This window comes from Chironomus tepperi, unplaced genomic scaffold (assembly GCF_022539635.2).
Source record: "Chironomus tepperi strain 1889 unplaced genomic scaffold, CSIRO-AGI_Ctep_v1 contig_217, whole genome shotgun sequence".
Taxonomy (NCBI): Eukaryota; Metazoa; Arthropoda; class Insecta; order Diptera; family Chironomidae; genus Chironomus; species Chironomus tepperi.
Window position 1 is genome coordinate 1,950,152 of NW_027226339.1, and position 13,423 is coordinate 1,963,574.

Sequence of the window (13,423 nt, forward strand, 5' to 3'; positions counted from 1 at the left end):
GGTATTGTTGAAATAAAGAGATAGAAAATGTCAAATCTCTGACAATAGAAATGAAAATAAAAGAAGTCAGTATTCAAGTACTTTGAAACTATAAACGAAACTTCTCCTTTTTATGAGATGCTAAACGTTGTGCAAGCAAACAGAATAAGTTTTTAGGAAAGGCTCTTAGCAACTTAACTGTTCATTCCAGAGTTGCTTTCTGGATGTTTGAATGAGTCGGTCCTTAAACTGTTCTGTCTTTTGAAATTAAAGCTTTGCATGTCGAAGAATATTCCGAACTGGCAGAAGGTTTCGAAGGAAAGAGCTGTCTTTAGACATTCTCTACGCGCTGCAATGAATCCTTGTGCGCCTCAGCCTAGGAAGTAAGTACGTACATCGAAATTACTCGGACCGAGTCTTATCACTTCTCTCATGTTCCAATCTTATTGATACTTTCTATGATTACTTTGATTTCCGTCCTGAAATGTGGAAACAAATGAACGGAAAGACATATTGTTGACTGCTTCATCTGTTTCCTTTTAGAAATTGATAACAATTCAGTGACGTAAATTGCTTGGTAACATAAATTTTATTTCGTCCTCAAAGTCTTTATGGTTACACTTGGGTAACACATTCTTCTTCACATACCACAACATGTTTTATTTTCAATTTTTTCGTATCAATTAATGAGATCTTCCCCCCTTTTTCTTTGATTACAATCGTTCAATCATCATCACCAGCATATAATTTACATGAATACTTAACGACCACCTAAAGGCTCCAATTTTATTATTTTATATTCACGCTTGTTTCATGGTAAAGCTTAGAAAGTTAGAATTTCCAATTTAGGAAAAATGCTGAAAAATAAAATCATATTACTGTAAGATAAACAAGCTATTCAGAGCCGTAAAATTGACAATAGAAATAGATATATAAAAGTGATGACGGTGGAGAGATAAAATCAACTTTGTTTCCATAAAGTCTGCGAATTTCAAGGGCATAGGCTTATATTTTTTTATTGTCGAAAGTCATTCAAGCACATATATGCGATGCGTATGATTGAATATTTACTACAATAATATTATTTTAGTTTCGTATAACATGTAATCATTCGGCTCTGTGGAAAAATGCTATGTTCATAACTGATTTGGGAAATTGGATAAGAAAGTTATGGGAATTATGAACAACATCTTAAAAGCTTCTTGAGAATATTTTCTATCACATAAGGAATACGATAATATTGTGTCATATCCCGTTCTACATCTCTCAGTATTACGTAATTTAATCAGTAATATTCAACGAGATGCTCTCAACCGAACCCGCACTCAGAAGTGAGGAAGTAAAAACTAGTATAAAATTTCATATTCAACGAGTCGTTTGCCAATGACGTCATAAGATTTTCATCTGTCTACAAATTTTCATACTTCATAAATTTTCTAATTATATTGTTGACAACTCTATTTATGTTCGATGCTGTTGCCTTTATTGACACCATTTGTCCTATGTTTTTCTCTATTCCCATGGTATCAATAAACGTCATCCTTTAGTTCTTAGAAGTACTCTTTACGTTTAACTTATGCCTTTTAAATTTAGCTATTAAATTTCCTTTAGATTATGCCTTTATTTTCCTTTAAATCTACCCTTCTTGAGTGTTGAAACTAAAATGAATTTTTTCTCCGAAAATTCCACGTTTTATTCTATAAAGTTCGCGCCAAAAATTTTCAAAGTTCAAAATTTGAACTTTCATTTTGAATTTTGACTTTCCGAAACATTTCAAATCCAAAATGACCGTTAATTTTCACTTTTCTTGAGTTTAAATTTTCAACAGCTTCCTCTGTCTTTTAAAAAGATGGTCATTATTTCTAACTATCCCAAAGGATGTTCCAATGATAAAAATACTGAATAATAAAAGAAATTCTATTTTCTGTACACGTTTTAAAATTAAATTGCTTGTTCAATACATTATAGAGTATGTGCTTCATATTCAGTAAAAAATTGTGTTTTGCAAGCATATTCATAATGTATTAGCAATACAAAGTAATATCAAGTTTGGTTGATGTCATGTAATATAATATACCATTAATATTGTATCGAAACGTTCTAGTTACCGGTTTAGGTACAAGTTATTTTCAGTATCAATATTGCAATAAAGAAATCAATATAAATATGATAAATCGCATACATCACATAAATATTGAATTGATGAGGAATCAAATTGATTTATTTCCTACATTAGAATCCAACCAAGGAGCGCTAATGGTTTTTCTATAAGCATAATTTTCCAAATATAGAAGCAAATCAGGTCACAATTTATCGTCTATGCTTTGCAAAATTCTGTTGAGCTGTTGGTGCTGCTAATGTGAGATACTAATTTAAAATAACCACGAACTCATGAAAAGCCCACAAAAGGGTTTTATGACCAATTATTAGGATGTATAAATAGGAACATCTCGTTTAACTATCCAGTCACGTAGACTTTTTACAGATTTAATGTATCCAAATAATTTTATATAATCTCTTTTTATGGAAATATTCCCTTCATATCATATCCAAATATGTATGAGAAGAAGTGTTTTCTTTTCGTACAAGCTTATCTATTAGAGCTCATGTTTTATTCAACTGAATATGAGCATTGAATCTATTTTCATTTTCATCTCCATATAATCATTTTTTTCTAGGAAAGAACCAAGACTTCACTTCAGTGAATTATATTCTAAGATATATTTTATTGCTTCTTTAACTAAATTAACTGAACATTTACAAATAAATTACTAAATAAAAGAATATATGTGGATAACAGCTTCATTGTCATTACTGATAAAAAGATATGAACAGAAAGACTAATTAGTAAATACGACAGTCAGTGTTGTTAATCTAGAGCTCAAGACTAGGATTGTAAACATTGTGTACATCATAATCAAACAAACAATAGTGCAGTCAAACACCTAGACAGACTCTAGAGTAAACAGAGCTAGCCAAGATTCTCTCCGATTACAACTTCCTGAGACTGAGATATATCCATAACATTTGATCTCAAGAACTTGATAAGACTGATACAATGGGAATCATAAATCTTTATATTTGGGCTAATCGTATCTTTATCTAAAAGAGAGATCAACTGGCTAACAACACTGATGACTGCAAATAAATGTCTCGTACGAGATTAAATAAATTTCACCCGACATGTCCATAGAGAAGCTCTTTAATAGAATCTTCACATATAGTCTCGAGAGTAGAATGATAATTCGTGTTAAAATTATTATTGATGGAAGTTGTATAGTTTGTTGAATTTGTTGGCATGCTATGTTCAAAAGTCATTACACCGGTATTGTTTTCAAAGGCATTGTCCCCAACGATTTGCGGTATAAGTTGAATTTCATTCTCGTTTGACTTCATTAACTTTTCATACGATTCTTTAAGCAAATCGTCCAGACATAGGTCGTGTGTTGTTTCGTGCTCGCTTTGCTTTTGATTACAAGTCAAAATGTTCTCACTATTTGTTAATGTAGGTAATGTTGTTGTCTCGTTAGAAACGGTCGTATTAGAAACAATAGTTGACGTTGCTAAAATCGATGAATTTTGCATTAATTTTTGGATCAACGTTCCGGGTTGTCTTTCCAGAACCCCACTACATTTATGTGATCGTTGACTGACCTTGTAACGAAAACCTTTACCGCATTCTATAGTATAAGAGTAAAATGAGAACATGTATAATTAAATTGGTCTGAAAAGGGTGAATTCTAATACGAATATTTGCATTGTAATATATGGCGGCACGAGCAGGAGGCTCAACTCAACAAAAAAATGTCAACATTATCTTGATAAAGCTTTTCAGCATGAGTTCTCATTTTTTTATTTGTGCTTTGTTATAGCTGTGTGACAGAAGCACAAAAGAAATATTTGCATACGAAAACATTTAATATCTTTAGATTATTTCCATGTTCAACACTTAAGAACCTTATTCTTTAATTATGGTACATTATTTTAACCATATCTCTGACATTTTTAGTGTAGTTGAACCGACTTACTGCGTCTTACGATAAGATTTGTATCGATGGCCAAAAAGCCATCTCAATGAAAAATTACAGCTCACCTGAGCATTTATATGGTAAGCTTCCATTATGGATTCGCTGATGAACAAGATATGAGACTAAGAAAGGAGTATAAAAAGGACAGCAATTCAGATTATCTCACTTAATGACTATGATACTTTTTTTTAAATTGCCTATAATATATTTTATGAACAGTCTTTTTTATGTTTGCGCCAACAATTTTTATAGTGAAGTACACAAACAGCTCGTCCATAATATATATCGTGTGTGTATATTCTTTGTGTTTGCTAACATGCTCGCTCGCTTGCTCTTTGAGCTTGCATAAAAGAAACACAAAAAAATATACTGTCACATAAATTCTTCACATTCATTCATGTTATGATCCTTTTATGTACCTTTTTGTCTAAAAAACTTCCCACAAATATGGCATCCAAAAGGCTTAATGCCGCTGAAATGAAAATAACAAAATGAATTAGATGTTTTTCTTGGGTTATTCACTTTTGACGTTGGAATTCTAGGAATTGAAGGGTTGACTGTGACTGATTGACTGTTAATAAGACTTTTTGAAGTTTGAGGTTAGGTTAAGGATCTTCCAATTTTTACTAGATTGTTGAAAGTTTAGCTTCAAGCAAGTTTATAGCATTGTTGTATTGATAAAGACTAGCTTAAAGCTTATTTAAAGTAAAGTTATTACTGGTCTGACTATTCGAGTGTGTTTTAAGGATTTATCAATCCATGAACCGCGAAACACTGGTTTACCACCAAAACCTTTAGATCTGTTGCTAAAAGTATGGCAGCACATCAAATGTTCCTTTGATTTGTTTACTAAGCACTATCACAAATGTGTATTGCCAAAACTCTGGATTATTGACAAGTAAACAACTCTAAAACCGAATTCTATGCTTCGGATATGGACGTCATTTGTTCACAATCCCTTGGATTATAAAAGTTACTTTTTTTAAGGGCTCTTCGTGATTTCCGAGCTTACCTGTGAATCCGTTGATGATTGTGCAATGTTGAAAGCTCCTTAAAACTTCTTCCACATTCTGAACATTCATAACTAACGAATAAAAAAAAAGAAGTCAGTAAATTTAATCATCTTTAGGTACGGGAAAGTTTTTGAAAAAAATTAAATTTATTTCATATAAATGTCACGTCATCAAAACTTACGGCTTAGCATCAGAATGATAGAGAAGATGTTTATGATACGATTGTTGAAAATGAAACATTTTCCCGCATCCTTCTATTTGGCATGTATACGGCATCTCACCTGAGATTGATAATAACAGTGAATATATTTAAACGTAATTGAAAATTATTGTTATTTCACATTAGCATGGTATTATTCATTCATGAGCAGTCAGTCGAAGAAGGGAAAGATAACAAAATAAAAAGTAAGCAAAAGGAACGAAAAAAAAAAATCGATACCTGTGTGAAGTCGTTTGTGTTTCTTTAAGAAATATTTTGTTGTGAAAGTTTTCTTGCATTCCTCGCACTGAAAAGTTTTCAAATTTTTTGTAGCACCTTCTTGTGAATTCCGCTGTTGTTCGCAATTGCTATTGCTATTGCTTGTTGGTGATTTTGGAACACACGGTGAATATATTGGAGATGATTGTGGGCTTTTGTTGTAGTATTGTGTGTTATCAGGACTGTATGGATCTTGGAGTGACAACATTTCCGTTTTTATAGTACACATATCAATTGATTTTCGGTTCTTTAAATAGTCAGCTATATTGATTTGACGTTGATTTTGATCGTGAAAGCGAACATGAGCAACTCTTATGTGTATTCTTAATGCTCCTTTCATTTTAAAGTTCTTTCCACATAAATGACAATTCCATTTCTTTGCTAAATCATTTGTGTTGTCTGTCAACTGCTGCTGTGTATTCTCAGGCTCATCATTATTTGGCGTGAAATTGTGTACAAGACTGAGATGTAAATCGAGTAAATGCTTTTCTTCAAATAAGAATCCACAAATCTCACAGCGGAAATTCTCATCGAGTGATGTTTTCTCTTGTAATGATGTCATTTTTACTAACTTTATGTTATTCTGTTGTGGCTTGGAATTCTTCTTTTGTGCCTTCAAAGGCGGTTCCACTTGAGTCAATGTTGTAATATCATTTGACTCAAATGGTATAGAATGACCAAATAAATGAATAGTCAATTTATCAAGACCAAGTAGAACGTCGGAGCAGAGCGGACACTTTATTGGCTTACTATTCACTTTTATGAGATTCAATTTGAATGATTCGATGTCTGGGAATGTTGATATATTACACAATGGACACAATAAATCTGAGCACATTTTTTCACGTTATTTGTGAGTAATCAGCACAGCATTAAATTAAATAATTATTTGAAAAATTCTATATTATTTTTTTTATAAAAGGCACGGACATTGAATGAATGAAATTTTCACTGTAAATGAGAAAATTTATCTCAATTTTTCCTTTCTTTATTCTCGGAGACGAGCATGCTAAAAATAGAAAATGAAAAGAATATAGGCATGTATACACGTAGTTTTTTAAAAAAGCAAATACAATCTTTTTCACTTTTCTCGTAGGCAAAACGCATTGGGAAATTTTCATTTCGTGATAGTGTGAAAAGAGTCGTTAGAGGGGGGCGTTCCCGAATGACGTCTAAGTATAATTATATTCTAGGGTTTAGTAATGACTAGCTAGATTTCAAGGTTGAAGGAATTTTCTAATTTTTCTCTCAATCACGAGAGCTCAAAAGCTCAATAGCATTCTACGTCATGACTAAGTGCGCTCTATAGCTGCCAGGGCTATGTATTAGAAGTGGACCTTTAGTTGGCTACGTCTTATCTTTATTATAGAAAATTAACTACACCTAAATTTATATCTAAGTTCTCATCTGTTGTAACGTTCATTTAAGATTTGAATAATATTTATTGTTCATAGTTTCAACCCCTTTTTCATACAAAAGTTCAGTTTGTTTTTGAACTCCGAAGAATAAACATCTCTGTGAATAATTAAATCTGTTTGGAGCTCTTAATTACAATTACACATAACTACAATAACAAAACTATCTAACAAGTCCTTATTTGTAATTAGATTTGAGTCCATTTATTTCTGTTTCTAAATTTAAAAGAGATTGAAATAATTAAGACAATTTCAACATTGAATCTGAATCAGAAGTAAGCCGGGTTAAAAATCCAATTTTTCACTGGACGTCAAATGTCAATGTGCCCACATTACACGATTCGTTCATGTCATATATCCATTCATCTTAACATTTGCACAGAAATAATTCTTTCGCTTAGGAAATAAAATAAAATAAAACATATCTTTTTAGCAAATCGAGAAAGCTGCTAAGGGAGCTTTCGTTCTAACAGCATCGTAAAAATAAAGAAGGGAAGTTCCATTTTCTACCCTCACTCTCTTTTAATAATTTTAAAAAATTTTTATTTTATTATTTGTGCTTGAGGGATTTCTCGAAGCAAAACATTCTAGCTCAAACTTTGATGTTTATGTAGCATTTTCAGCTATAAAAACATCTATCAGTAAAATTCCTTTCCACTATCTCTGTTTAATCATGAACATAAAATAAAATAAAATTGGATTTTCGAGTCTTAATTTTCATTCTTTAAATTGTTGTTATTTATAAAGCTGTTTATAGTACCATGAATATTCATATTTTGTAATAAAGCTGTATATTGGATGATCCATGCGATTTGATAAATGTCTGGTTATAGTAAAGCATAATGACATGATGAATGAATCGTATTTGAACAGGAAATGGATTGTTTGATTTACATTCTGAACCGGTGAATTTATTGGCTGTTTATCAACAACAATCATGTCTAAAAATGACGGAAATGTTTACACTTGTTTTCTCATCAATCTAATTGTAGCATAATAGCTTTCAATAATATTATTGATTTATAGAAACCGGTAGAATTTCTAAAATAAAATCCAGAAATAGGATCATCAAAATAAAGCTTTTAAAGTCGGCTTAATATTTCTTTATCCAAATCCTAAAGATTATTTCCAAGCCTTTTTCACATTCCCATTGACGTGATTTATAGAAAGGATGTTATTATCTTAAAGTAGTTTTCTACGATAAGCAATTTAATCCCATGTCTAACATTCATTTAGATCCTTATGTTGACTTCTTTGGATAATTTTCTATCGGAAAAGGTCAGTTATAACAATTGATAGTATCCCTATGCTGTTAATCGTCTGTCACCCTTTAACCTTCCTATACTGGTATAAATTGATTTCTAGAGGTGAATTTTGCAATATCAGGAATAACCTCAATGAACGTTTGACATTCAATTTTTCAAACTGTTCTATGGACAATATTCTATTAGTTCGGATCTTCGAAGAAACCATGAAGTACTCCTAAGAGCTAGTGGGAAACCAAGCTTTAGACACACTTGGTTGATTTGGACACAATTTTTAAATTTTCATTCCTCAAATTGAAAGTTCTCACATGAATTTTTAATTCCAATAAAAAGTTATGAATAAATAAAATTCAGCAACAACAGGAAATGAATAAATATTTAATGTATCAAGGAAGTCTAATAAACAAAACAAAAAAATAATATTATTCTTGATAGCTTAATAAAAGAATAATAACAATCAATAAAATCGAATGCACAAAAATAGTTCGTGCACACTTCCATTTCATTCAAATAGAATCAACAGGTAGTCACTTCTTTATTATTGCTCCTACCGATGCATCGATATAACATTTTCTCTTTTTGTTATCGTTCCCCATCAATTTTCGCTAGGCATGCAATATAATGTATTAACGATTTCTTTGGTAACATGATTGTATTGTGAAAAATAAGGAAAGAAAATAAATTCAAATAACATTTTCTTGGTGAAAAAATTGATTTTTTTATATGTTTCGGAAGGTTCTGCTTTTCTTGCCTTGCCGAAAAAAGGTTTTTTAATAAAATATATCGACTAAACAAATTTCATATTTCACATTTTCTTATTAAATTTAAACCGTAAAGAAGTCCTTCTTCCTAAAATAATAAATAATTATAAAAATATAATCTAATCTCAGTAAACTTTGAAGATTAAATTAAAGAAGAATGGAAGTGGATCAAAGAAATTTTGAGGAGAATGAATTAATTAGGGAAGTTTTGGAAGCAGCCGGATTTAGTGAAACATTTCTGCCAATTGTTAATGATGATAATAAGCAACTCTTGGAAACAATTAAATTCCTTAGTAAATCAAAATTAGAACATGAATCTGCACTCGAGAGAGAAAAGAAGGAAGTCTTGCGAGTTGAAGAACTTTTCAAGACAGCCGACAATGAGTTTGATCAGAACTTAAAGCTTTTAAATGCACACAAGTCACAATATACAGCTGAGTACCATCTACTGAAACTCGGGGAGCATGAGAATCACAGATTTAAACAAATGATGAAGGAAGTAGATAAAGAGAGCAAAGAGATGCTTCAGAAGGAAGAAACTTTTAAATGTAAGCAAAACAACAGAAAAAAAAGATAAATAAAACTACAAAATCGCATTTACTTAATTCCATTTCCATTCACAGCTGAGAAAATCAGAATAAGTGAATCCATAGAAAAGCTCTCGGAAGGAATACAGTGGGCTAAAACGGCACTTTTAGAATGGCGCCAAGTTATGGTGTCTGGGGATGAGGCGAATAAAATGATTGAAAAACTTTGCCGCATGGACGCAGGAAAAGCGGAGGTAGGAAAAGTAGAATTTAATAATGTCAAAAAGTATACAACAAGAACATCCTTAAATAAAGTTTTGATGAACCATAACACAAAGCCTAATACTTATGACATATAAAAAAAAAGTTTTAATCCTCTCCTTATCTTTCTTCTTTCCTTATTCGCAGACGCTCGATTCAAAAAGGAAAATTTTACACGATGCCATTGTGAAGCAAAAAGGCGTCCTCATAAATCTTTATGAGGAACGTAAGTCATTAGAGCTACTCTTAGATCGTACCAGCCAACTTTATCGGCAAGCTCATTTGGAGCGTCGCCAGTTAGTTAATACATGGAAAGATGCTGTAAACCAAATGAATCAGCGTGAGAGAGAAATAAATGAGACAGAGGATGAGATTGAAAGTGCCAAAAAAGTCTCGAATGAAAAAATGTCAGCATTGAAGCGAGAGGAAATGGTCATGAAGTTAAAGCAAGATGAAAATCGTGAAATACAGCTTTATATTCAAGAGTTGAATATTACATCGTCGGATTTAAGGAATCGCTTGATTAAACTTGAGGATATTATTTTATTAAAGAGTTCCGAGGTAATTTTTCCATTAAAGAATTAACTTGACAGGTTGAAGATTAATCCATTGGATCAATATTAATCCATAGCACGGAAATGTCCCCACCTAATCAATTATTTATCATTAAGTGTAGATGCCACAATGATGAAAAAGTAGTCAGGCATACACAAATATTGACTCAAATATAATTAATTGTTTTTTCTAATGAATCCCACAGCTTTTAGCACTAAGGAAGACTGTACAGGGCGAGTCACAGAAGTTAAATAATTTACGAAACCAAAATCGTCAAATGTTAGCTGAGGAAAAGGAGAAAGAGAATGTCCTGAAAACTTTGATTGATGATTTGAGGATGATTCATGAGAAATACGAAAAGTTCAAGGGTACAAATGTCGACGCACAGGAGAGACTTCGTCAGATTGAGGAATTGTTAGAGATGGAAGAGAAAAGCATGAAAAAGATTGAAGATGAATCGTCGCGTATATGCTCAGTTTTATATCGTTCAGAACAGCAGCTGAAGAAATTGCAAGTTGTTGAAAAGAATCTAATCCTCGAGGGACAAGGATTGGAGTCTGGAATTTCGAGAGTACGTGCATCATGCAAAAACCTCGAAAAAGAACTTTTAAGGCAGACAGAAATTCTCTACAATGTTGAGTACAAGATTCAACATAGCGAAATGAGATTAGCAAATATGCAAGGCACGATTGACGAGGAAGAAAGTGCAAAACTTGAAGAGCGAAAATGTCATCTTGATAAAATATATAATGATAAAATTAAAGCTGAGGACATGATGAAAACTCAAATCTTAAGAACTGAGGAAGATATGAAGAAATTGTCGGCCGTTTATCATAATTCAATGGCTGAATTCAATAGACTTGTGAGTATGATTACCATAATTATCCTTAATTATATAATCAGGCATAATTTAGTCAAATTTGTCGGTTTATGTGTCTAGGGGTTATGCTGCTATGACGTTGAATCAGTGGTGGGTAATCTATGTGCTGCGGCACACTAGTGTGCCATGAACCGCATGCCGTGTGCGGTTTTGGCCGTGGCACAAGAAAGGATGCCTTCCACTGAATTAAATAGTAGTTTTGGTGATTGACGTAATTTTTGAATGAATCCCTGACAATATTTACTTAAATTTGTTTGAAATTTCTTTACAGAATGAAAAGTTAAAAGAGAAAAAAGTATCAATGGAAGGAGGCATTAAACAGCACCAACTCATTCAACATCAAAATCAAGAAAAGCTCGTCGAATTGAACCTATTAAAGATAAAAATATCCCAAATAGAAAAGCAAATTGCTAAACAAGCGGACAAAGCTTATTCGTTGGAAAAACACAAAGCGGAATTAGAAGCGGCAATGAATGACCGACTAATTGATATTCGAGCACAAATGAATATCTTAAACATGCGACGAAAATGCTTAATTGAAGAGCGTTCACAAATGAAGGCAGACATTGGTGAGCGTTTAATGAAAATTGAACAGCTTAAAAAGCGTTATGCATGTGCGATAGACTTATTAGGTCGAAATGATGATGGCACAACCGTCACTGCTGTTCAAATTAAAATTGAAATGGCTCAAGAAAAATTCATGCTATTAAATCAAGGAAATGAGTTAAATGAAAAAATCGTAAAAGCGGAGAATGAGATTAAGTGTATGGAAAATGCATTAAAATTAATGAGCTTTTCAAACGACGAATATCGTAAAGTCTTTGAAATGGTTCATGAAAATAGCCCTGAAATGAAAAAAATGGATGATCTACAAAATCAATATTGTAAAACGATGAATGACATAAAAATGCTTAAAGAGAATCTAATGTGCTTATTAGCTAATTTGGAAATATTTGAGACACAACGACAGGAAGTTGAGAAGGAATTTGATGAAGTTCAACGGATCAGATTAGATAATAACGATACATTACTCAAAATTCATAAAGAATTGTTGGATCAGGAAACGAAAAAGGAACGTGCTGAACGTGAAATGAAGAATTCATATAAAGCTGCAAAACGAAGAATTAAGGATCAAGACATCATAAGCCTATTTGAAAGGAACATTGAATATAAAGAATATGATGAAAAGAATAATTCCACGTTACAACAACTGACAGATATGGTTGATAATTATCCGGAAATGAGTCAGACTGTTACAAGATATTTTATCGAAAAAGGATTAAGCTTGCCGGCAAGTGTTCGACGAACAAAGAGTCAATGCTCTTGGAAAAGTGAAACATCTTTGGGTGATCAAAGCTTCAAAGGTGATGCACATTGCATTAAAAGATGTAAGTAATTACGATGGTGTATATCTAGACATGCTCATGAATGGTATCCTAGATCATACTCAATTACACACTAACACAAACAAAGAAATTTGTAATTTTTATTTTTGAAGTTTTTCACTAAATTAAACATAAATTGAGCATAATTTTGCTTTAGATAGTTAGAGTAGTGCATAACAAAATGTTTGAAATGCTTCAATCCAGGCAAAACTCAATTTAAAGAGTGGAATTTGGTCGAGAAATATTCAGAAAATTTTTATCATTGTGTTAGTGTTTAGAAAAATTCAAATTTCTGACGTTATTTTTTGTATGGAGATAATTATCAATTCTATTAATTCCGATTTCATGGCTTTAATTCAACATTCTATATATACTTCCAGTCTCTCATCGCTCAATATTTTCCGGGTCATCGACTGCATCAAGTGACATCTCAAAAGTGTCAAAGGAATCGATTAAAGTAACCCCATCAGGATTATCAGTAGTAAAGATTACATTCCCTGACAACAAGAATTTACCAAAAAAGCAATCCAAAAGCACTGGAAAGAATTAAATGGAAGTTCACTGATATTTACACGTGTGTCTTTTGATATATTTATTAAAAAATAAAAAGATAGCAGTTTGATATTTGTACATAAATTGAGTGACATTTACTAAAAATTTAATTAATTAAATTTATATTTTATCTACTTTGAAAAAAGAAAAAAAAAACGTGATATATGGTGCTGGCTGAATCACGTCTCATTTGCTACTCAAAATGATAAAAATCATAAATCTTATTCTAACTTAATATTATTATCCATGTTTTTTTGTGGTTTAAATCAATCAATGAATGAACATAATATGTTGAGTCTTATCACAAAAACTTAATTAGAGTCA

The 13,423-nt window shown here is 31.8% G+C and overlaps 2 protein-coding genes across 2 annotated transcripts; one reads left to right on the forward strand and one right to left on the reverse strand.

The window, feature by feature from the left end:
• Positions 1-2,174: 2,174 nt before the first annotated feature.
• Positions 2,175-6,438, reverse strand: LOC139090322 (zinc finger protein ZFP2). Its single transcript, XM_070640088.1, has 6 exons — positions 5,460-6,438; positions 5,202-5,301; positions 5,020-5,091; positions 4,427-4,479; positions 4,073-4,129; positions 2,175-3,659 (listed from the first exon to the last, which is right to left on the reverse strand). The coding sequence occupies exons 1-6, from the start codon at positions 6,334-6,336 to the stop codon at positions 3,154-3,156; spliced, it is 1,665 nt and encodes a 554-aa protein (XP_070496189.1). The 5' UTR covers positions 6,337-6,438; the 3' UTR covers positions 2,175-3,153.
• Positions 6,439-9,053: 2,615 nt separating this feature from the next.
• On the forward strand, positions 9,054-13,097 carry Ccdc39 (Coiled-coil domain containing protein 39). Its single transcript, XM_070640117.1, has 6 exons — positions 9,054-9,487; positions 9,563-9,720; positions 9,875-10,288; positions 10,488-11,144; positions 11,434-12,550; positions 12,928-13,097. The coding sequence occupies exons 1-6, from the start codon at positions 9,097-9,099 to the stop codon at positions 13,095-13,097; spliced, it is 2,907 nt and encodes a 968-aa protein (XP_070496218.1). The 5' UTR covers positions 9,054-9,096.
• Positions 13,098-13,423: the final 326 nt, after the last annotated feature.

Bases quoted from the DNA above. Each gene is read 5' to 3' on its own strand.
- LOC139090322 (XM_070640088.1), bottom strand. From the start codon at position 6,336: ATGTGCTCAGATTTATTGTGTCCATTGTGTAATATATCAACATTCCCA. The intron at 4,130-4,426 runs GTACATAAAAGG...CTCCTTTCTTAG, and splicing joins GAAGTTTTTTAGACAAAAAG to TCTCATATCTTGTTCATCAG. The intron at 3,660-4,072 runs GTGAGCTGTAAT...CTTATACTATAG, and splicing joins CTTACCATATAAATGCTCAG to AATGCGGTAAAGGTTTTCGT.
- Ccdc39 (XM_070640117.1), top strand. From the start codon at position 9,097: ATGGAAGTGGATCAAAGAAATTTTGAGGAGAATGAATTAATTAGGGAA. The intron at 9,721-9,874 runs GTAGGAAAAGTA...CCTTATTCGCAG, and splicing joins TGGACGCAGGAAAAGCGGAG to ACGCTCGATTCAAAAAGGAA. The intron at 12,551-12,927 runs GTAAGTAATTAC...ATATACTTCCAG, and splicing joins TGCACATTGCATTAAAAGAT to TCTCTCATCGCTCAATATTT.